At 45.5% G+C, this 23,984-nt stretch overlaps 2 protein-coding genes across 9 annotated transcripts in view; one reads left to right on the top strand and one right to left on the bottom strand.

Moving 5' to 3' along the window:
- DAAM2 (dishevelled associated activator of morphogenesis 2) overlaps window positions 1-5,364 on the top strand; it is a 221,977-nt gene extending 216,613 nt beyond the window's left edge. For all 4 annotated transcript variants that reach the window (XM_027681762.1, XM_027681761.1, XM_027681764.1 and 1 more), the window contains one exon: window positions 621-5,364. In XM_027681762.1, coding sequence (XP_027537563.1) covers window positions 621-836 — 216 coding nt within the window. In that variant the 3' untranslated portion in view covers window positions 837-5,364. The remainder of the gene's footprint in view (window positions 1-620) is intronic.
- A 14,143-nt stretch (window positions 5,365-19,507) lies between these two features.
- MOCS1 (molybdenum cofactor synthesis 1) overlaps window positions 19,508-23,984 on the bottom strand; it is a 32,972-nt gene continuing 28,495 nt past the window's right edge. For 4 of the 5 annotated variants that reach the window (XM_027681797.1, XM_027681798.1, XM_027681795.1 and 1 more), the window contains one exon: window positions 19,508-23,259. In XM_027681797.1, the coding sequence (XP_027537598.1) occupies window positions 22,388-23,259 (872 nt within the window). In that variant the 3' untranslated portion in view covers window positions 19,508-22,387. The remainder of the gene's footprint in view (window positions 23,260-23,984) is intronic. The other variant, XM_027681800.1, reaches the window with a different exon arrangement.

Raw genomic sequence — 23,984 nt, forward strand, 5'->3', positions numbered from 1 at the left:
GTATATTTAGCTTGTAGCTTTCTAGGATTTTTCCTTTCTTCTTTTCCTCCTTTTGCAGGACTTCAGCCTTTCTGCTTGTCAATTTAGCTAGCTATGCCCCAAGTGCAAAGTTGTTTGTGACTGTGTTTTGTACAGACACATCCCAACTCATTTCAGACTCACTAGGTTAGGTGCAGTCAGCATGGTAGGTGCTGGCACACTAAGGTCAGTGCAAGCCAGGTCCCAGAAGCTGGGTAATTACCTATGCCAGCATCACCTGTAGCTGGTCATTTGGCACAGGTACTTTACTGGTACTATCCTACTGTAAAATTAGTGCAAAACAGCAGCAGCACAGATAGATCCCATGAGTCCTCTTTGCTGCAGGGTGATAATGCTTTGTGAGGCAAACACACGGTGCTACTCATTCCTCATCTCTCCTACATTCTGCTTGCCTTCTGCAAAAGGCAAGTACCACATTGTCTCCTGTTGCTCTTGGCACCAGGTGATGGCCTTATAAATAAGCTCCTGCTTTCTTTTTTCCCCTAATCTGTGCTGATGCATTTTAGCTGCTTCTTGGCAGTGTACCTAGCGATCTGGCATCTTGGTTAGCTAATCCTAAATCTCTGTGTCTTTCTCTACAGCTAAAAGAGCAGAGGGAAAAAGAGAGGCGACAAAAGAAAGCAAAAGCTGGAAGCATCTCTGAAGAGAGTGGGGAGTTTGATGACCTGGTATCAGCATTAAGGTCAGGTGAAGTCTTTGACAAAGACTTATCCAAGCTCAAGCGTAACCGCAAGCGTTCGGGCAACCAAGGCTTAGAGACAAGCCGGGAGCGGGTGGTGACAAAACTAAATTATTAACTACAAGAGGAAGAAAAATAATCAACCAAAAGAAGGTGATGAAAAAGTGCAAAAGAAGGAAGATGAATGTGTGTGATGGTGCCTGGCTGACAGCTGCCCCAAAGGATTTCTTTGGACTGTGGCTAGAGTCGTTACCTTTCCATGATCAGCTTTCCTCTCATCCCTCTTCTGTGCTCCTAATTTGAACCATTATAAAAGTGCCTCTGTGGAGCCAGCAGGGCCTGTGACTGGGCCATGCAGAGCTGACAGATTTGCTTCTAGGAGTTTGTTGTGTCATCAAAGGCCTCATGGTGATGACAGAAAGTACTTGGGCCTTGCAGAGGGCCTAACAGCTGGAACAAGATAATTTTCTGTGTGCCAAAGTAAAAAATAGTCACGATCTCCATCTTGCTGATAACAAGGAAGACTAATTTCAGAGCAGCTCTGTAAACACCTGTCACTTCTTCAGGATCTAGACTGGCCTTCAGGGGTTTGTTAAGATGTGGTTCTTGAAGTTTACAATTCCCTTCTAGAATTGGATTTTATAAGCCATTGATTAGCACCTGAAAATTCTTTTGAGCTCATGTCCTGCATAGTATTTTTGTGTGGCCTACACTGTCCAAAGTGATGCTTAGAAGGAAGTCTTCAGATTCTGGAACAAATTGAAATTCAAGAATCAGGATCAACATAGAATAATTTGCGAAAGTCTTTTGGATTCTGCTTTTCTAGAAGGAGTTTTCTGGAATTTCTTGGTGGTTGAGTCTTGAAGCTATGAAATGCATCTTCTCAGGAAGAAGCTCTGGCTTTTCTTTAGAAAACTAAGCCACTGCCAGGCTGGGATTACAAGTAGATGACTGTGGAGCCTGTTGTCATTGCTGGAGGCTGGGAGTGAATCAGTGGAAAATTTCTTACCTGTTTGTGCAAGATTTCTTAGTGCAGCCCAACGGAAATCAGGAGGTCTCTCGTATCATCTGCAGGTCTCAAGCAAAAGCAAACAGGGTCACTGCCTGCAAGAAATGAGATTTCTTTTCCACTTGATGCTAGCTGTGATTGCTGTTGGCATGAACTGGTCTTTCTGTCTAACAGGCTGACCTTCACTGTACATGCCCCACTCCTACCGAGGGGAATCACTTAACTCAGTAAGAAATGAGTGGTGTCAAAGATGAACCTTCGAGCCCATGGACTTTTTTATTTTGAAGAGATGACTTGGAATGAACCAAAGGAGAGTCCCATAATTACAGCTGAAAGTTTATCCAGGGGGACCCAGAATTGTGTAAACCAAGCAGGCTTTAGAGATGGGTTAGTTCATGAGGAAAAAAATAAATTTGTATGTAGGCTATGTGTATGAAGCACAAAGCAGAAAAGCAAAGAACCCAAGAAGAGGCCTGAATTCTGTGTGTTTTCATGGCTCTAAGAAAGGGATTGGACTGTGTGGGCTATTATGGGCTTTTTTTTGTACTTCTTTTTACTTTTTTGTTTTTCATCTTGTCTTCTTTTTTTATTATCTTCCCTGGAGAAGGAAAAGAGGAAAAGAAAGAATAGTGATGGATTCTTCCTCATAGATAGGAAGAAAGAGAAGATTTCAGAAGAGAGACCCACCATCTACAAACTATGCATGATGAGTCAACAGCACAAGATGTCAAGGAATCCCAGGGAAGTGAAAAAAGCTCTATTTGTCACTTTAATAATTTGGTTTGATTTTTCTCTGAATGTCACTTAACCTCAGGCTCTGCACCGAGTCTGCAGAACAGAACTTCCTCTGCAATGCACGCTGCCTGATCAGTATTATACACTACGATATTGGAGAAGCAAACTGTGTTGGTTTTCTGAACACTTTGAAACCTAAATAATTATGTAAACTATGGAAAGAAGCAAAAAATTCAGAATTGTTAAACTCTAATTTAGTTTCATTGTTTACTGAATTTTGAGTCTCCCACCCCAGAACTTCCCTATTTACGACATTCCAGACTGCCGCGCCTCTGTATAATACTCATCGTAAAGAGCTGGTATCTTACAAGAGCTGGGTGCATTCTCCTCCCTTACCATCCCACTCCCCTTCTGGGATTAGCTATTAACAGCAATGCCTATTGCAGTGGACACAAGCACCTTGTAGAAGAAAGACTGTATTTCATAAAGGTTTTTGAAAGTTTAAGAAAAACTCTCACTTTTTTAAGCATTTTTATTTTAAATTACAAAATGGATTTTTAGAAATGTCTCTTGTAAATTATATTAACAAGCTCCTTGCTGCTCCCTGAAGTAGACTTGCTATATATCCCAGCCCTTTTGTTTGTCTTGTTTTAAAGCATGCCATGTAACCTATGCCATGTAAGCCATATGAGAGGTGGTAATATGTGCCAAATTGGTATACAGTTGAGTTTAGATTTGGATAATCCCTGAATTCCAAAGATTATGCTTTTAGGGATTAGAACATTGTAGGGTTTTTTTCCCCCCTCTTTGTTCTCCCTGAGTTTAGGACTCACCCAGAAATTCAGGTGTGGTGCCAAGGTCAGCCCTGGTGCAAGATGATGTGACTCATAGCTCTGTGCAAGTACAGCTGCTTGCTTGCTCCCCAGGTACTTGTTTGACAAGGCAGACTGTCAGCCTGCCAGTGCTGTCAGAGAAGAAACACCTCAGGGCAAACACTTTGAATATAAATACAGCATTCCCCCCACCCTGTATTTGTCAAACCAGGTTTGTGTTGTGCTTTTTGAAACTGAAGTCACTTTGCCAAGCCACAAATGTAGCAAAAGCAGAGAGAGTGATATGCCCCTCTGTCCCTTTGTGTACAGTTCAACCCTGATCTAAAGAGATCCTGTATGATGGTACGCGGCAGCGCTCCAGCAACACTGAGAGTCCAAGAAAGCTGCTATAGTTTTGCCACCTCTTTGACTCATACATAAATAATGAGAGATTGTGCAATTCCTGTAAATCAGCTTTGGGATACTTACAGAGATGGACAGAAAGCTCGAAGTCATTCCCCTGATTCATCAGGAAAACTTTCTCAGCACTCCAGTGCCCCAGACTCCTGTTTTGAATCTGTGATGGTGGCTGAAAGCTTTGTTCAGTGTGCTGGACAGTCCCCCTGGCTCTTGACTCCGTGGTGAAAGTTCATAAATAAGGTTTTGGAAAAGCTCAGTTTCACACTGAGTCAAGCACTCATTTCATAGAAGTGGTGACAAGCAGAGAGGCCCATTAATTACTGTATGAGATGAGGCTGCCCATGCAGAAGATAAGGAAAAATTTGGCTCTGCTGTAGGGCCTGGTGTCAGATTCTTGCTGAAGCCAAGTTTGTCTTGCTTCTCATCTCTTGGGTACTGTGAGTACATCTAATATTCTGTTCTTCAGCAGTTGTGGTAGAGTTGCTGAGTGCTGAAGGATAAAGGAAAATCTGACTCTGAGCAGGTATAGCAAGCAGTCCAAGGTCTAACATCGCATTGAGAGCTGGCGAACAGCTGGGGTCTGCTGTTGTCCTTGCACCTGTGCCTAGCACCAGCATTCTAAGAGAAGCCACTCTGGTTTTGGAAGTAAGTGGACGAGAAGATGTGAGAAAGGAGAAATGACTATTTCCTGCAGAAATGTAGTCATTGCTGACTTTATGACGAAGTTCCTCACACCTAGAAGAGGAGGTACTTTTTAACTATCCAGACTTTGTCTCTAGAGGTCTAGTGCTCACTCACTCACCTCTGCGTCTCTGCATTGTGGCTAACTAGGTTGCATTAGGATGATTCCAGAAAAGACTGAAGAAGACTCCCTCCCCCTCCCACTTGCTTTGATCTGAGTCACTCTACTCAGTCGATGGTAAGTCTCTAGAAACGGTACAAGGTAAAGTGACTTCAGGGCAGCAAGGCCCTTCCAGACTCTGCAGCACAGCTATTGTCCAGGCACTGGTTCCCTATGAAAGCAGAAGTAGGACCTGTGTTCAGGACTAAGAGACTTCCTTACTGGGGAAACTACCTGGATATCCTTCAGAAAAATTTTTGTAATGTGTTCAAAATGTCTGAGGAAGGGAAAGGAATCACAAGGGATCCCGGTGGGAGACCATGGGGCAGGTGTTGCCATAATGATCAGCCCCACTGGCTGAATCTTTCCTCTTCTTTAGGAAAGCTCACATTCTGAGCTGGGTTGCATGGGAGAAGCTTGTATCAGGAATTTCCGTGAGGGGAAAAGAGATCTGTTGTACAGTAGATGATGTACATGATATATGCAGTTTCGTTTCTGGGTTGGTTGTTTTGGGTTTTGTTTGTTCGTTTGGGGGTTAAATGATTTTTTTAAAAAAGGTTTTAGGAATCTCTAAGGGGAACCTGTAAATCTGACACCTCTATTTATTTTGCCTTATTTTAGTTTGCTATGTTTGTATGTATACACTGCATTACAGCAAGGACTATTGAGACCGTGCCAGGGCATTACACCAGCTAGAGGCAGCTGGCTGGGCTGCTGCACCACTGAGGCTGAGCTCAGCGAGGGGATGCACATGAGCACCCTTGGAGTGGGAAGGGAGGGAAGGAAAAAACCTTCTCTATTGCTTTTGTCATAATGACTGCCCCTGGTGATCCTGGTTCTGGGAGAGCATGCATTTTAAACCATGTGGTGAACTGATGGAGGTTGGGTAATTTAGAACACTTTCTACAAAAGCTGTTTATTTTTCATCATGAATCATGGTGAGAAGATTGTGAAGAGTTAAGGTGCACAGTTGCTTGCTCAAACTTCGCCATTCCACACAAATTCTGTCCATAATGCCAGAGAAGCTTGGATAGATGGCCAAAAGTGGTTCATGCCCTGTGACCTCTCACCAGAGTTAATATGCTGGTGAGACAAATTGGGACAGTTCTCCTTCCTCAGAGCTAATATTCCTTCCTGTCTTCATAGCCAAAGAATAAGGATTTCCTCTACTTCCCCTCTTTCCTCCACTCCACCGCCCCAGATTATCCAGGGTAAAAAAAAAAACTTTCTGTGGGTTGGTTTTCTACCCGTGGAGTCTCCAGCAATCACCAGGTGTTTGGCCATTGCTCCTTGGCTTCTGCACTTGACATAGATTTCTGGTTGCCTTCCTTCCAAACAGGTAGTCTCCGTTGGCCACCCTAGTTTCTGTTATAAAGGTAGAAGGACAACCTGGGTAACACAATTTGGCCAACTGAAAAAAACCAAACAAAAAAATATATATATAATATATAAAAAAAGCTATCTACTACTCCAAATAGTAGTTTGTATGAGCACTATTCCCTGAAGTTGGCCAGTCTTGGCTCACTGTGCCTGCTGAGAAGGATGCCATGACTCTAGCATGGTGTTTTGGCACCTCATTTCATCAAAGAGCCTGGATGCTTCCAAACCATTTTTCTGTTAGAGGCGGTAATGTAGAATAGATCCATTGTAACCAGTGCAAGAGCTCTGGTTTTACACCAGTGTAATTCAAAGTAGGATCTGGATTAAAACTTCCCTTTAGGCAGTTTTGTCTGTTTACAAGATGTTCTACACAGCTCATGAAAGGCTTGGTCCTTTCAGCTTCCACCTCTAGGAGCTCTAACCCAAGTGATTTACAAAAGCCTCTATAACAAGCTGTTTTCCCGCTTTGTGCTTGCCCTCAAACGGGCTCTTTAAAATTCTTCACAGTTTTTGGAATTGTAAGGGAGTGTTCGGTACCTGAGTTGCTCTGTGCTCAACACCTCCCTTCCAAACCATCCCCACCTTCAGTTGTTCTGCTCCCCTGCAAGCCTGCTCAGCTTGAAACTCGCAGGTGTCTTTGGGAGGTGCCCCTGCCCACCCAGCTAGAAAGTACAGTGCTGCTTATTGAAGTGGGAGGTTGTGTGCTGCTGTAATGCCTTGGCGTATCCTCATTCTTAGTCAGTTTAAGACTATAAGTGAATTAAATGTACAAATCCTGTAGTGTCCTTTTTATCTGTATCTTTTTATAAGAATATACTGTAATACTAAAAAAACAAAAGCAAAAAAATTAAAGATATATTGCCCCCACTGTGTCTCCATAAATTTCTTTGTAGTTTCATTTTCTGTGTATTTTGCTGAAAAGTCTTAAAGGTGAGTTGGACTCTGAGTGCACTTTTTGGGGGTCTCTCTCTTTGATCAAGAGCATACTGCTCTTTAGGTGACACAGTCACTGCAGAGCTGGTGAGAAACTTCACAAGTTGTTCTGGGGGAATAAGCAACACAGTGAAACACAAGCACATCTTCCCCACACCATGCAATGATGAAGAGCTGATAATGAAGCCACCAGGTTACCAAACACAAGGATCCTCTTAAAAAGACTGTGAATAAAGCTCTCTCTCATTCCTCTTTAAGAACAACAGAGGGTACATAGGAGTTCACATAAAAATGAGAAAGAAGGGAACCTCTCTAAGGGTTCATAATCCATGTCTCGACATAAGTAGTCCAAGTGAGGAGGAGGGTGCAGGGCGGCAGTGCTGGCCATAAGCTCCCTTATGTAACATCCTGACAGCAAGAGCGTTGACTCCGAGAAAGAGTGGGCAGGAGAGAATTGCTGCAAAGGAAGGAGTTAAATAAGGCCAGCTGAAAAGAAGCCAGGAAAGCCAACATCAGGAGTGAAGACTTCAGAAAAGCAGGGTGGGGGGACTGAGGGAAGTTAGACAGAGGACAGCGGGGCAAGCAAGATGCACACAAGGGCTAGAGCTAATTTGTGGCTGAATTGAGGGATGTGCTGAGGAATTCCTTGGAGCTCAGAGAACCTTGTTCTCATCATAGACGCAATGTGTGCAGCTGTTTCATTTATACATGGATCTCCTCTTTTCTGTTAATGGAAATAGGCTGCTGACAAAATTCATCCTTAAGCCACAATATTTCATGCTTATCTTCAGCCCATCAAAGGGCAGTGCTTTGACCATGAGCTCCTGAGAAGTTCATGCTTCCAGTGGGAGCCTTGCTGGCTGTACAGCACATTCCTGCAGCACACAGGGACCCCAGACAAAGCCCCAGCTGTTGGTTCTGGCTCTCAGGTGGGAAAAATTGTCAAAATGAGCAAAAGTAATCAGGGGGTAATTGCTTGCACAGGCTGAGGATCAACAAGCAGCAGATGGGAGTCTGAGTGGTCTGTGGGAAAGTTCTTGGGTTTTATTTGTTAAAAGGGCTCTCAGCTTCTCTGTTTTGATCAGTTTGGTTCACACTTTGCTGAACTTCTGACTCTGAGATTCTTGCTTTACAGATGCAAGGGCCAAGGCATCTAGGGATGTTTCTGTAACATCTGCATTGTGTGAGTGGAAGAGGCAGGATGAAAATGCAGGGACCTCCCTGGATTCTCTTCCCTCGCAGCTGGCATTTGGTAGAGAGGTCAAACCATTGCGTTTCCTCTTGTTAGAGGTAAAACCCAGTGGCATTTGAATTCTGTCTGTTTTGAACAAGAGAGATATCCTGCCTGAATTCTAACAAGAAGACTCTTCTTTAATATTTTGGGTGGGATTGGAGCACACAGTGAGGAGCTGGTGTTCTGCCCTGCAGCATGGGTCCAGTATAGAAGCCTCCTTCCATCTTCCTGGTTGACATCTTTCCCATGATCGTGGACCTCCCTGTCCTTGTTATCACTGCACAGAATCCAGGTAAGTGCCTCATGGCTTTTCCTGAGCAAAACTAGTGCTAGGGTTTAGCTACCCGGAAGGACTGAGAGTGGAGTGTAAGGGAAGCTCTCTACTCTTGCTGAGAATCTATTATTCATTGGTTTTCCCTTTCTTTAACCTTTGGCTTCTGTTTGAACAAAGGTGGCTTTTATCTCTGCCATAGCAGACCTGGAGCTTTCTGGGAGAAAATTGCTTGGCCCTATATTTCTACCTCTAGGAAATAAAATAATTGAAGCCTTTTTCTTTTTTTTCCCCTCACAAAGCCCAAAAGTTTTGGTTTTTAACGTTGTTGTGCTACATTTTGTTTGTTTGATATTTCTGTAGCTAATAGGCTTCTTGCTGTTTTCTCTGAGACATAGTTGCTATTTATTTCTACTTTGGTCACTCATGAGGTGATAAGGTCCTTTTTTCCCATTTTTGCCTTTTTTGTTTTCCTTTTTGTCTTCTTTTTGGTCCCTTTTTCCTTTTTTTTTTGTTTTTTTGTTCCTTTTGCCTTTTTTCCCCCATTTTTTTTCCTAATTCTCCCCACCCCAGGCTCACCACAGATTGCTTAGGGGAGATGAGCATGATGGTGCTTGTGAAGCCATGTAACTGCTGCCATGTTGCTTTTTATCCATTTTTGGAAATATGCTGGTCTGTAGGAGCACCAGCCTGGCAGACTCAACATTAATATGAGATAGTGATGTAAAGATAGATTAAGAAAGCAAAATGTCTTGCTCTTATGTGCCTGGATGAGGGAATGAAGCAGAGGAGGAATAAACCAGCATAGGTCATCACTTGGGGGTACCTGGTTTAATCTTTCTGTTTGTTTTCTGGCAAGATGTGTTTCTAATTGTTTGGTTGGGTTTTTTTTAGAAAAAACAAAGTGTCTGTGAAAGAACATGCAATTCTTCCAAAGGGTTAATCTTTGCTTTTTAATGACAAATGTTTGTCTCTTCTCACAAAGCTGAGCTCACCTCTTCCTTCCCATGCTTAATGAGCAAGGAGAAGTTGTCTGCTAAAAAAAGCCTTTACAGCTGTGATCAAAGCATGAAAAATGACACAACTGTATTGAGGAATTCCAGCTCATTTACTGCCTCTGGGCTGGATGCTAGGTGGGGGTGACACAGGGGCTGCAGGTGACAGCTCCCAGAGCATGGGCTAAGGAAACCAGTTCCGGAATGGGAAGGTTCCTGGGGTTTCCCACTGCATGTGGTTACTTGGGGTGAGGAAAGGGGTGCCAAATGTCCCCTAGTAGCTGGCCTATCCATGGAAACAGGGCACCTCAGTGTCCAGTCTCATCCCCTGTCTCTACAGTGTCTCCTGCAGGTGAGATGTTGCCTGCTCTGTTGACTAGGGCCGTTGTACATCACTACAGGGCTGGAGCTTAGAAAATGCTTGACTAGATACAAATAATTTGCTCTTGTATGCCTCATTTTTATGCCCTGCATACCAGTCTCCTCCTGGAGATACCACATCAGGTAGTTACTAGTAGACTTCTTTTTTTTCTTCTTTCTTTCTAGCTGTGTTCCTGCCTCTCTCTCCTTCCAAGCCAACATTTCTTTCCACTTGGTCTCGGAGAATCTTTGTGTGAGTTGGAGGGTTTGCAGTGAGATGGAGGCTTACCTTGATCGAGCTGCTTCATCTTTCCTACCATGACAGCATTGAACCCTGGGTGTCCAGAGGGGTCTGAAACACTGTGAATAGTTTAGCATGGGAATCCAGGAATTGTTCCTTGCCTACCTTGTTTTAGATGTGGGGCACAGTGGTGTTGAGCCAATTCCTCGCAGTGCTCATGAAAGTAGAACCTGTCTCTAATCGCATTAGCTCAAAAAAAGAAATAATCAGAAAATGGGAGGGGGGAGTGGGGAAAAGACTTTCCTAATTTATTGCACAGTGTGAGATGTAGAAAAAGCCTTTTGTTGGTAGAAATGCCTATGACTAGTAGTGGTTTGGTCTGTTGTGTTATAGCAAGACCTTTGTCATCCTCTCCCTTCATGGAAGGGCTATTCAGAGCAGTTCCACAAATGACTGAGGCAGCTGCTAACCAGGGAAAGCAAAAGCAGTCATGCAGAGGCTGCAGAGACATGAGGAGCAGGGCTGACGTCAGCCCTGGACACGTGTTCCTGTGGGGCAGACAGGGAAGTGAGTGTGCTGTGAACTGTGTGATGTTGCTGCCTGTCCTTGCAGAGGGGAGGGAGGAGGGCTCCCTTCTCTCCGTATTCCTTGCAGAGGTTTTAAAAGATTGGTGGGGGGAGAACTGTGATTGTCATATTTCTTGATATAATGGATTATTCTGCCTGAGGAACATGGAAAATAGGGACTCGCTACTTTTCTATTTGTAAGTAAAGGATGTCCCTTGTCAGGAGGTCTGCAGGAGCAAAGTTCATGTTTCATCATCCTCTAAAATATCAGGAGTATTGTGAGAATTGGCTTGGATGCTCTATGAGAGACTACCTGAGAACTTGCCTGTTGTGAATCCATAGCTCATGCTCTGATTATCATAGTCTGCCAGTGTTTTGCAATTTGTGGTTCCTGGAAAGCCAGTGGTCTGTAAAGGTATCAGAAGGTGGTCTGTGGAAGTGACTGAGGAATGAAAAAAAGACCAAAAGCTTTTGCATGCTGCATTGCTCATAGAAGGAATCAAACAAAAAAGGAGGAAAATGATTGTCCATCTACTTAAAGATTAAGATATTTTTAATTTGGTTATGGCCTTGTGGCAATATTGTAAAAAAACAAAGATGAATTCCCCACCAGCTCCAGAAAGTTAGGTCGTCACTGGATTCCAGAGATAAGAAATGGTGTTCTAAAGCATCTCTTTGCTACTGTGTGTTCCTGTGATTGGGCCTGATTCAGGATTGGGCCTGGCTGGCAGCTTGTTTGGATGTGAAGGCCTTTGGGTGTGATGGAACTGTAATTTTAGCCCCTGCATAGTCACAAGGTGTTTTCAGGGGGAAAAGTAGGAATCAGCCAAGTGCTTGCCTACCCTTGAGCTCACAGGGTATTATAAACTGGGCAAGAGTTTCCTTGAGTAACACAGACTGTGTTTGTGCCCAAGCAAGTCTAGATCTGCTCTTGCTTTGTAGAAGAAGCTGATTTTGCCCAGGGTTGTCCAATCCAGGCTTTTCCTTCCTTTTGGGCTCCCAAGCAGGAAAATAACTCTTCAGAGCCATGCCCCACTCTGTTGTAAAGTAACCCTTGCTTCTGCTCCTGGTTCCCTTCAACATCTGAGCGCAGTTCACCTTCCTCTTGTGTACTCACAAGTCCTTTCTGTTGCCATTATCCTTTGCTTGCCCGCCTTGTGGATCTGCCACCTCTGTGCTATTAACAGCTGCAGGAGCTTGGGCACCTTGGGCTCCAAGTGAAGCCCCTGGCAGAGGACTGTCCGTGGTACAAACACTGTTGCTCTGCACTCAGCCTGGCTTCACACGGAGGCACCACTCTAATGGGACAGGAGTTGGCAGGCAGATCAGACAGTGTGTCCTGCCTTCCTGCACAAGAGGTGCAGCTCTTGTTCATCCAGGGAGCAAATGTTAAAGATGTTGTGTTGCCCTTTTAGAATGGCAGTAACATATTCCCTTGCTTTGGTCCCTGAAATAAAAGCTTCTCTGTAAGTGGAGAGGAGGTCCCTTCTGCAGCTGGAGAGCTGCAGCTGCCTCTGTAGTCACAGGGATGGTCATACTTTCACCGCAAAAGCTGCTCCAGCACTGAGGCAATGTGACATTGGGACCAGAGCTAGCTGTGGCTTTGGGGGTGCTGATCTTGTGCCAACTCCTGGGGTGTCAGTGCTGGCGTGCATCAGCAAGCATGTCTTGGACTTCTACCAGAGTCAAAGAAAGAGATTCCAAATTGCAGCTTGTCCTATAGCTGTGATCTTGTCCTTGTCAGGCAGCTGCCAGTTCTCTGTCTGTTCCTGATTAATCCTCTCCTTGGGGGATGCTGACCAGCATATCCCAAATTGAGATGGGAAGAGGAAGGGGATAAATCAGATGCTGAGTCAATCTCACTCTCTAATTTTTAACCCATGCTGGCGCCCTAATACAAACAGGAAGGCAGCAGGAGCTTGGACAAGGATCAGTAGACCTGACTTAGTGCTGCGCAGAGCAGAACCAATGTAATTATGGGAAAATGAATGTAGTCACAGAAATAGCTGAGCTCTGATGAGGGAAAAGCTCTTTCCTGAGAGCTTCTCACAGGAGTGGTGGCCAGCTTGCTTCTCTTCTTACTCCTACTCACCCTTTCCCTCAGCTCTGCAATGAGCTTTGACACCCTGAATGTCTGCACCTCTCACAGTCACTAGAACAGGATCTGGGTTATCACCAATATGTGGAGGTATTCCCTTGGGAGGCAGGGAGGTGAAATCTTCCTTTAACACTGCAGTCTACAACTTCCTTGTGAGGGGAAGAAGAGGGGTGGGTACTGATCTCTTCTTTGTGGTGACCAGTGACAGAACCCAAGGGAAGGGCCTGAAGTTGTGTCAGGGAGGTGTAGGTTGGATATTAGAAGAAGGTTCTTCACGCAGAGGGGGGCTGGGCACTGAAACAGGCTCCCTAGGGAAGTGGTCACAGGACCAAGCCTGACAGAGTTCAAGAAGGTTTTGAACAATGCTCTCAAGACACTCTTGGGGATGGTCCTGTGCAGGGCTAAGAGCTGGACTCAATGATCCTTGTGGGTCCCTTGCAACTCAGCATATTCTGAGAAAACAAGAGGAAAAAGCCACATTTGCTAAAAGCAGCCTTGTCAGTCTGGTAGCAAACAACACTTTCTCCAGATGCACGTCAGGCATGAGGAGCACTCAGGCTTGGAGATCTGTCTCCAGGTGCTCACTGCTGAGTGCACAGAGCAATGGGAATGTAATGTTAGTGTCCCTATATGCAAACAACAATTTGAATTACTTACCAAGCATGACATGTTGGTCTGGCCCACATCCCTGTGGTCAGATCCTCCTGGGTCATAGTCCAGGCCTGTAGTGGTGGGACTGTCCTCTTCTTCCTGCCTTGGGTGAAACAGGCTTCATGATGCCAGGGACTGTCTCTGCTCATAGCTGAAGGAACAGCAGCTCCTGCCTGTGCTCAGGAGAGGGCATAATCCTTCAGCCATGGGGGAGCTGGCACATGCACCCCTGACCTCACCAAAGTTTTCACCATTTGTCTTGTTGCTCAGCCATCCCCATCAGCCATCATCCCTATTTCTTCCACTACTGAGTCTGGGTCTGGCTCAGACTTCTTTGCCATCTTTACTTGTCCCACATTTGTGCAGAGCAGCGAGGTTTGAGGCTGAACCCCACCTTCCTCCCCATGGCCCCAGCAGAGCCACCTCTGCCATCCCTGGAGCCTTGCTTCCCAAGAGCCTCTAAGGCGCTCCCAAACCCAATGGGTGCAGGGGGCTCCACCAGTATCCAACCAGTCCTTTGGAGAGCTTCAGCTGTGTGTGTGAGGAGACATTTTGTCTGAGGGATAAGGCTAAATCTAGGCGCTGGTAAAACCCCTGAGTAGCAGCTCTAGCACCAGCTGCTCTGACAAGCTGATGCACTTGTTTCTGAGTGGAGCCACTTGCTGAAGTAGAGGCGGCCCCTGTGCATGTGTGTCAGACAGGGGAACAGGTGCCGAGAGTGTGTCTGGGGGGGATTTCTTGCTGGTGCCATGTGAGGTTGGAGTAACACTTGGGTGTTCTCCTTCCCCTCTGCAAATGGTTTTTGTGAAAACAGGTTTCTTAACTTAGGTTACAACAATGAGGGCTAAATGAGCTTTAGTGTGAGAAAGATGCTACCAGTGACACATAAACTGGAAAATCTTGGCTGGATTAGATAGGAGATGAGCCTCAAGAATGCAGTCTGTCCTCACAAATTCTGTTAAAGGATTTCTGACCACACTCAAACCTGTGTCAAGCACATAGTGGGATGTCCGCTGTCCTGCAGGAGCGTGGGGGCTTTTGCAGAGCCCTGATCCCCTGCCATTGGAAGCAGTGGCACACCTGTTGTTGAGTAAGGCACTTGGTCTGAGCCTGGCTTCACAGAGAGCTGCCTCCACTCACGACTGAGGACACAGGAGGCATTTTGCCAGGCTCTACTGCAGCTCAGTGAGGGTGGGGGAGTCCGGGACAAGGGGAGCCATTCCTGCTGCTGGTGGGAGCACAGGAGTGCTCACTTGCTTGCTCCCCACTCCATCCAGCTGGGTTTAATTTTAGAAACACAGTGCTATCTTGGGGCATCTTTTTCCATGGAATGCAAGTCTTTAAGTAAATAAATAACAGCTTTGTGGAGGCGGAACGACAGCCCGTAACCGCACTGCAAAACACGCACCAAGTGAGTCGAGCCTTGTTTCACATGCATGTGGAAATACTTTGTACAGAAACAGTGGCTGCACTGCCTCCCTCTCCTCATTCAGCCCCCTCTGGAGCTGGCCATCTGCATTGATTAGAAAGAAATAAAAACACCTTGAAATACCAGCTTTGGAGAAGTGGAAATGAAAACCCCTCCAGCTGCTGGGGTTCAGCTAGAGTTCTCTGGCACAGGTCTGCAAAAGCTATGGTTTACCGGTGATGGGCTGTTACTGGCTGTGCCTCTGCTGCATCTGGGACATCCCAGAAGGATGTGCTCTGAGGCATCCTTAGTGAGCTGGGAGAGAAATAGCAGGCTATAAAGACGAAGGCAAGAAACTTGTGTTTAAATACCCCTCCCAGTCTGGCTGGCCAAGAGCCTTCTGCATGCAGTTGTATTGCTGATGGCTGAATGTCCTGGGTGTGTCCCTCAAAGCGTGTTTGCTGGCTGGAAAATCCCATTAAAGATGTTTTACCAAAGCAAGAGCCTGTTTTCACTGCTCAGGTCCAGCAGCTCTGACATGGCATCTGTTGCATAAGCTGCTGGTAACTCTGTTACCCTGAGTCAGCAAGGGCAGCTCTTAAACTCCCAGTCCAAGCAAGACCCTACCACTGTGGCCTTGCTCTGATGTAGGGACTTGGAGATGCACCTCAATCTGCAAGATGAAACAAATGGTGTTAAAATCACCCAGGTTTATGGCTACTTGCTTTGCTCTGCTCCTGCTGTGCATTGCTGCTGCTACTGCTGGGACAAGACAGTGGTGAGATGACAGGAGTCTGTTCATAAGGAAATTGGGTCAGGAGCACCCACCTTGGGTGCATTAGGAGTTGACCGTGTTGCTTCTGGTTGCCTCCTCAAAGCCAAAGGGATGGCTAGACTGTGCCTAATCACAGAAGTATGAGTCAGCTCTGCCAGGGTCTTTGAATCAAGTGGGCTTGAAGTCAGCATCTGTGGCTTGGAAAAAGCATCGTGTAGCATCCTGGTGCCACATGCAGATGGGATGCTTGAAGAGGTTTTGCTCTAATCTTTCTCTCCTAAGATGGCAAACTTACCTTGTCCTTTTTCCTATAGCCCTTGGCAAGAGCATTTCTGGGCAAGACTGTGATAGTTTTTTGTATGTTTGTTCAGAGCTGGCTGTAGTATTTGAATTTACTGCAGGGCCTGGGGATTTCCAGCTACCCCTCAGCCTTGCTAGTGGCTTCCCTTCCCAGCAGGCTGCAGGGATGGGAGGATTTTCCACGTGGTGTGGTTTTGCCTACTCCTCTGCAAACTACCTAGCTAAGCCATCTACTCTCCTTGCCTTCAGCCTGCTGCTTCCACTGATACCACAGCACGGAGGGAATTTTATTTTTTGCAAACCCTAGTGAAGGCCATCTCATGTGAGGCTGGGTGAGCTCTGCCAGTGTTCTCTACAAGCCCAGGATCAGGGCGGCCCTGGCAGCAGCTTGTCTTTTCCACTGATCTCAAATAAGATTCAGTCTTGGCAGGATGGAGACTTCTGAGCTGCCAGCTGCAATAGGAGAGATGAGGCTTCAGGGGCAGCAGAAATTATTCCCTTCCCTCAGCTCATTTCTTGGATCTGGGATGAGGATGGCCCCCAGGGGTTGATCTGCAGAAGCCAAGTGAGCCACATAGAGCTAAAACATTTCCATTCAGTTTCAGGCACAGGGTGGGGAAGTGCAGCTCTCTGAAGTGTGGAGAATGTGGGTGGCAGCTGGAGAGGGGATGAAGGGAGAGAGGGATGAATGGGTGGTGTAGCTCCACACACTGCCTCAAACAACAGCAATTCCAGCCTCGCTGGAACCGTGAACATGGGGACCCTTGAGTCGCGAAATTACCCTGATAAGGAAACCTAAGTTCAGGTCAGACTGAGCAGCTGAAACCCCTCTCTGCCAGCCCCCAGCAGCAGATGGTGCTGGCCCAGTCTCTGCTTGGTGTGACACTGTGCAGCTCTGCTGATGTTGACGGAGCTTTGCCACAACGTGCACCAGCAGGTAACTGGCCCAGGGCATTACCAATGCAGCGGCATACATCTGATAGCATGTGTTATTTTCCAAGCATAATACTAATAGAGCTTTACAGTTGCCCAGACCTCCTGCTGTCTCCTCCTCTTCCTCCCCTACCTCCTCTGACACTGCAGCCAAGCTGCCCTTGACTTTGCAAACGCAAACACTGCTTTTGCTGGCCTTGCATCCTTTCAGCTGCCCACCCTGAAAGTATCATGGGTATAGAAAAGAGTGCTTCTGTTGCATTTAAAGACTAAATTCATGCAGGAAGAGTTTAGTAGTACTGAGAGTTTCTGATTTTGAGCAGACTTTCCAGAATTTGAGATTATGTCCTCTCTGTTGATGGAGTCATTGATGAAGCAATTGTCTCTGTTGCTAATCTGGGGTTCTGGAAGCAAACCAATCATGAAGTGTGGAGCTTTGCTCCATGGAGTAACTGTTGCGTAGATGGATGGAGAGCCAGGGACAGTAGGCAGCTTGCCTGATGGCCATGGCCATGCCATTCCAGTTGGGTTGCGCACACGGAGCTGAGCAATGGCTGGTTGGTTGTGCTGCTCCACTTTGAGCAAAGCTCAGCAGTGTCTCAGAGCATCCATCCCATGCCTTCTGGTGAACTTGCACTCAGCTGCACTTCACTGCTACTATTTTGGGTACCCTTTACTCCCCAAAGGAGCAAAGAGGATAAGTGTAAAAATAGAGATGCTAAACTGAAAGTTTTCTAAACATGGCACTGCCAGCATGGAGGGACAGGGAAAGGTAGAGACAGCTGGATTTGTGTCTCAGCTAGTACCGTTTAAGCTTGTTGTGCCCCTGCTGTTATGACAGGGTGCACTGAGTTCACCCAAAGCCCTTCTCAGGCCTAGCCTGTGACAAAGGATTCAGATGCTCCATGCTGTGCCTTCCTGGGGACTATGCCATGCATGTCAGGGGGTTGCCTGCAATTGTCATGACTTTGCAGTGCTCCTCACATCTACTGGTTTTGAGACCTAAGTTGAGGCTTTAATTTGAAGTCTCAAAAAACTGAAAACCTGGTCAGCCCACTGCGACTCCTCCAACTGATTTTAGGTTCCCTGAAACACTAAGCTTTTCTTGGAGTGAGGCTCTGGTAAGTGGAGGGAACTGTGTTTCCAGTTAACTAATTAGCAGTTCTGTCTTGGCCAAAGCACACACGATGCAGCAGCCATTTTTCAGCTGTTACAGGCCTGCCTGACTGCTGCTGAGGCAGCAAGGAGGAGCTGAGAGCTAGCAAAGTGAGGAGCTGAGAACTAGCAAAGCGCCAAGGAAGGGGCAGACCAAAGGGCCAGATTCTGTTCAGTCAAATCCCACGTAAAGCTGAGTAACGTCAGCAACTTACAGGAGTTATTGCAGGTCACCAGTGGCTTAGAGTAGCTAAAAAAATTCATTCCCCTTTTTAGTGCTCAGCTGTTGTTGCTTTTAGAATGCAGTTTTGAGTGGTTCCCATTCAGAAGAAAAGAAGAGGTCCCTCCCTGAGGTATTTCAAGTCATGTCTTCCCTCCATGCCCCACTCTTCTTCTCTCAGCACTTTCTGAAAGCACTATTCTCTTTGACATAGCTTTAATCTCTTTAAGAATTCTTAGTGACCAGCCCTGTTGCATCCCATCTTTAACAGGACAATCTGAGGGTGGGGTAAGTAGCATCAGGAAGTCGCCATGAAGGAAAGATAGGCCGAGCTGCCTCAAAGGACGCAGGCTGGATTCACAGTGAAGAGACAGTAACACACAAATGGAGTGTGAGCTGGGGCGAGAGTTTCTAGCAGGTAAGAGCTCTACTGCATGTGCACTGTGAGGGTTGCCACGATCTGCAGTATTTGCATTTGAGTTTTGTTTGATGTGCACAGAAGTGCAACTTGTGCGCTTATGGCACCCTTCAGGAGGAGGTGGTGGGCTTGGTGCTTTACTGTGTTCCTTCTGGATAAATCTTCAAAAACCTGGTTCCAAATTAGGAAGCAGCTCCTAGAAAAACCATGTAAAGCTTTGCGCTCTCATTTCAAGATTGGCAGCATTTGGAATCATAGAGTCACTTAGGTTGGAAAGGACCTCTAAGATCATCGAATCCAACTATTAACCTAATACTGCCAAGTCCACTACTAAACCACGTCCCCAAGTGCCACGGCTGTACTTGGAAAAAGAGACCCTTTGGGAGTACAGCTGCCATCTCTGCCTTCTTGCAGAGCCCTGTGGGTGGTTACTGTGAACAGCTCAATGGACTGGTCTTCCTCAGGTAGGAACATGCCTTCTTGGTAGCAGGAGACGTGAGAGCTTTTTTGGAAGCTGATGGTTCAGAAGCAGATGGTTCAGAAGGGGAATTTCCCTTAAAACTTATTCATGATACAGGAGGAACAGCCTTTTATACAGGCACTTCCCCAGACCTTGGTTTCAGTGTGCAGTCACTCAGACTAAGAGGAAGAACTCTGGAGGCACCAGCTCCTTATGCTCCTCTGCAACAAAAAGCAGTGCTGTTACACACAGCCACTGACTCAGAACAGGCTTGTGGCAGAAGCTGGGATAATGACAAGAGATGATAAATTATGATGCTAAACCCACAAGATTACACAGTTTAAGAACAGCCAGATTGTGATGAGTTTCACTCAACAGCAACAAAAAACCCAGATTTTTTTATATTAATAAGTTATTGTGACCAATCCCTTGCTAATTGCTGACTAGTTATTGCAACTTGTAAAGTCTGTCTTGTTGCTTGTCCCAAGGTAACTGTTCATAAAAGCTTGTGGGTTAAAACATAGATGTTCCCTTGACTGAATAAAAAGGGTATTCAAAGTAATGCAAAACATACTCCATTACAACTAGTATTTATTAAAAATACAGTGGACAAAAAAAAGCAAGCCTCCGAAAAGTAGTCAGTTCATCAACATATATTACACCATGGCCCACCCAGGACCACTGAAACATACAGTGCTCTCAACTCATTTCTCTCACAAAATGTTCTGTTGACTTATGCTTGGTTCATTACCTATAAATGTGCATAGTTTAAAGACTTGATAATGTAACATGAGCATAAAATGGCACCAAAGTCAGTTTGCCCTACACTTCCAGCCACTCTCAAACCAACAAAGTAGTGAAATGTGCGTAAGTAGCAAGATGTGCTTGGTGGTCATGTGTGTGCTTCAGTAGTCCCTTGTATGGTCCTGAGTCCTTTGTGTGAGCTATACAGCATGACAGCAAACTTAGCAGCAGCTAGAGAATCATGTGCCTAAAGCATCAGTTTATTACTACTGAGTACATCTAGTTTCCTTTTCACTTTCAAAATTTTCTAGAGACTGGGTGAAAGTTTGGGTGCTTTGTGTATGGTGAGGGCAGGTAAGTGCTTGTGTAAATGAGTTAACAGGTTACACACATGCTTCCTTTTCCTGGCAATTTGTTTCCATGCTGAGCTAAGGAAACTTTTGTGCTATCGGCACAGCAATTCCACAGATAAACACAGTCTCTTGTATTTGCAGGATCAGGGAGAAATTGTTGGTGCTCAGTATGGCAGTGCTAGGTACACTCCTGAGAAGCAGAGTGATATCAAGGGATTCACGACTGTAACACTGAATGCAGGTGTACAAATGTTCATGGAATTTTGGCATCAAGTTTTCCAGACTCCTTTCCCTTTCAGCTATAGCTGCTATGTCTGCCACTGTATGTGCCTTATCTCCCAGTGAAAATGAATGAAGAATCAAATTAATTCACCTGCAATGGAAAAAATGCCTTTTGTGGTAGCTAGTGTATGAGATTTGTAAAGGATTTGTAGTAAAACCTATTGCCTCCTCATCTTAGACCTGTGCTTACTTTAAGTGAGCACGATGGGTGTGGCAGTGTGGTATGTGCTTTAATAATGCTCACAGTAATTTAACCTTATTTCATGAGAAGCAGCTACTTGCAAAGCTTAAGATGCCCTTTTTTTGTAGAGTCTTTGACCTTATTAGAGCTATCTTCAACTCTGTGCATATGGAGAGGAAGCACCCCGAATCATATGCAACTTCACATAACCCATAAGAAGTAGTAAACTAGTAACACCCTGTTTAAAGCACTTAAATTAACATCTGAAAAGGATGTATCAGTATTAACAAGAATGTTGAGTAATTTCTTATCTAGGACAGTCAATTATCAAAACTGTTTAATGTTACATGACAGTGGCCACTGCTGTATTTATGGGGACACTCAAGTGCTCCAAGGCCAGAAGACTTCATGAAAGCAAATCAGAGAAACATGCAGGAAAACACTCCGGCCAAGGCAAAAGCAATTACCTTACTCTTTCAAGTGGCTACTAGTATTAACTTTGCTTTATCTGTCAGGACTATGCAGGTTGCTGGTTACTAGGAACTGCACCGTAGAATTAAAAAATTTGGAGTCTTCTAGGGTTTGGTGTGACATCTCTTTCTAAAGTCAGGGAGAGCTGATACCTACTTCTGTGCATAACACAATTAAGCCCTTAAGCATGCAAATGCAGGGCATCAATGTATTCCAGTGCTAAGGACAAAATGCCAGAACATGCTTCTAATGTTGTAAAACATGTCTTTCAGATCAGCAAAATAATGCTTTCAAACCTAGAATTCCTGTTTCTGCATCATGTTTTACAGAGAGTTCAAGGCAGAGAACTGGCAGCTGCCATATTCTTTGTTCTTTTGAAATTCATACATGGATATTTCCCACATCCAGGTATCTCTCTTAAAAGGAAAGGCTGGGTCTGTTCAGCCTCCAGAAGAGGCAACAGAGAGGATCTCATCAATGTCTATAAGTATTGGAAGGGGGTAGTGCCAAGAAGATGAAGCCAGGCTGTTCTTGGTGATGCTGAATAGAATAAGTGGCAACAGAGAGAAACTGATGCACAGGAAGTTCCACCTGACTATGAAGAAGAACTTCTTTACTATGCAGGTGACCATGCACTGGAACAGATTGCCCAGAGAGGTTGTAGAAGCTTCCTTGCTGAAGATACTGCATTCTGGATGCAGTCCTGTGCAATGTGCTCTAGGATGACCCTGCCTGAGCAGGGAGGTTGGATCAGATGATCCACTGTGGCTCCTTCCAATCTTAGCCATTCTGAGATCTTTTGATTCTGTGAAGGGAAGCAGTAGCAATGCAAAGGGATGGGAGCTGCCACCTGACCCTGACTGTTCCATGGTTATAATCTCTGCTGTATGGTGAGGTTCCTCAGCTATGTTCTTCTCACTGCCACCTTCTAAATTCAACCAAGGAGGTCAGGAGAACAGGCACAATTCTGAAATCTTAATCCTTGACTTAAAAATAGTTGCCAAATAACAGCACTATCAGCACTTGCTTCATTTCCAGAGCTCACAGTTGCATGGTGTGATTACAGCAGGTGTCAGTATTTCACAGCACAAAGGAAAAAAAAACCACCAAAACCCAAACCAAAAACCTCTGTGGTATAACCGCAAATCTTTTCTCAAGCTCATTGTGAGGACACTGAAATGGAGGTATTTGCAGAGTAGAGAAGTTTGTCCTCTAGAAAACACATATGGTTTTTAACTGGGATAAGTGGCTTAACTGGTCACCCAGCAGTAAGCTGACAGAGTAAGGCAATGGTGGAGTCATGGGGTTGCTGTACTGTACACCTGCTGATGTCTCCAAGCCTACCAGCTGAGAAAAAGTAGTTCTGTAAGAGGCTGAACATGAGCAGTGGTCATTTGGAGGGCTGGACGTATCTGGATATTACCTAGACCCTTGAGAAGTCTCCCCTCTGCCCACCTGTCTTACTAAGCAACTTCACGTCTTTGATGACAATGTCATGAGTAACTGCTTTGCACATGTCATACACCGTCAGGGCAGCCAGGGTGGCAGCTGTCAGAGCTTCCATCTCCACACCTGTCCTCCCCCAGGTCTGACAGGAGCTGCGAATCACCACTGCATATCTAGCCTCATCCAGGCTCAGAGACACCTCAACATGGTAGAGCGGGATGTTGTGACACAACGGGATCAACTGGCTGGTCAGCTTGGCTCCCTGAATTCCTGCAATCTGGGCTACTGCCAGCACATCCCCTTTCTTCACCTGGTTTTGCCTCACCATCCCAAATGCCTTCTCACCCAGCAGGACCACAGCACCAGCAACAGCACTTCTTCTGGAATCTGGCTTCCCTCCAACATCAACCATTGTGGCCCGTCCTTCCTCATCAGTATGAGTCAAGTTGTCAGAGGCACGAGGTACCTTGGTGCAAGATCCCAAATCCATGGTATAGAATTCCGATGCTGAACTTGCCTCTTTGGACTGACAGTCCACGGAAACTTGGCCAACAGGAGAAGTGTCAAGGCACTTTGTATCACATGTGGAGCTTGGGTCCTTCTGGAAGACACAGTAGCCTCTGAGCTGGGTTTGTAGAATTCCTGTTGTTATGTGCCACTGTTGCTCTGGGTGAGATCTTGGCAGGAAAAGTTGTCCTGTAAGCTTATTTTTCATTAATGCTTTCCCCTTTTGTTTGGGTAAACTTGCTCTCAAAGTCAGCCAATGGCTAAATGTGTGGCCCCACTGTTTTGAATTTGAGGGATTCTGTAGGGCATCTTGGCATAGTGGGAATGACGTCACTGCAGGCTCTGGGGAAAAACACCAAAAAGTAACATGAGAATACATCTTACTAACTGGAAAGCTAAGCTGTCTGTGAGAACCCTGTCAGAGCACTGCTTGGGACTTCCTGTAATGTAAAAACCTCAATAAGCCTGCAAACATCTACTTTTTTCCTCAAGGTCTTTCTCTTCTCTCTCATCAGTTAGTTCCTGCATTTCCTAGTTTGCTACTACAGTCCTCAGGACTCAAAACACTCATTTCAAGGTCCCTGACAAGAAGAAACAATTTACTTTCAAAAAGTATTAACACCTTTTGAGAAACAACACCCAGAAACCTTATAGGAACATCACTTCTGAAGAAAAGTGAGTCACAGCATCGTTTGAGATCATCATAGTACCAGACTTCTTTCGAAAGCCTGGCAGCATTAATAGGAAATTCTTACATTCAGCTTCTCAACTCTGCCTTTCCAAACACCTCCCTCCCAGCACAGGCAGCTGCACTTCCGCCTTTCATCTCCTTCTGCAGGGAAGGGTCATGCCAGCACTTCAGGACAGCAGGGACCAGAAGCACTGCATCTGCAACTGCACTGTCTACAAGCTCAGAGGGTGACGGGAACCTCTCATTGCTGCCAGTTCTTAACACGTTAATGACAGCTGAAGTTTAAGCACTGGGAAAACCATACTCCCCTCATTGACAGATAGACTTTAAATCTACTCAGAAGTATTTTCCAAGTTGAGCTGGCAGAGCTCCTAGC

The sequence above is a fragment of the Neopelma chrysocephalum genome, unplaced genomic scaffold, assembly GCF_003984885.1.
Source record: "Neopelma chrysocephalum unplaced genomic scaffold, ASM398488v2 Primary Assembly neopelma1_61b, whole genome shotgun sequence".
NCBI lineage: Eukaryota > Metazoa > Chordata > Aves > Passeriformes > Pipridae > Neopelma > Neopelma chrysocephalum.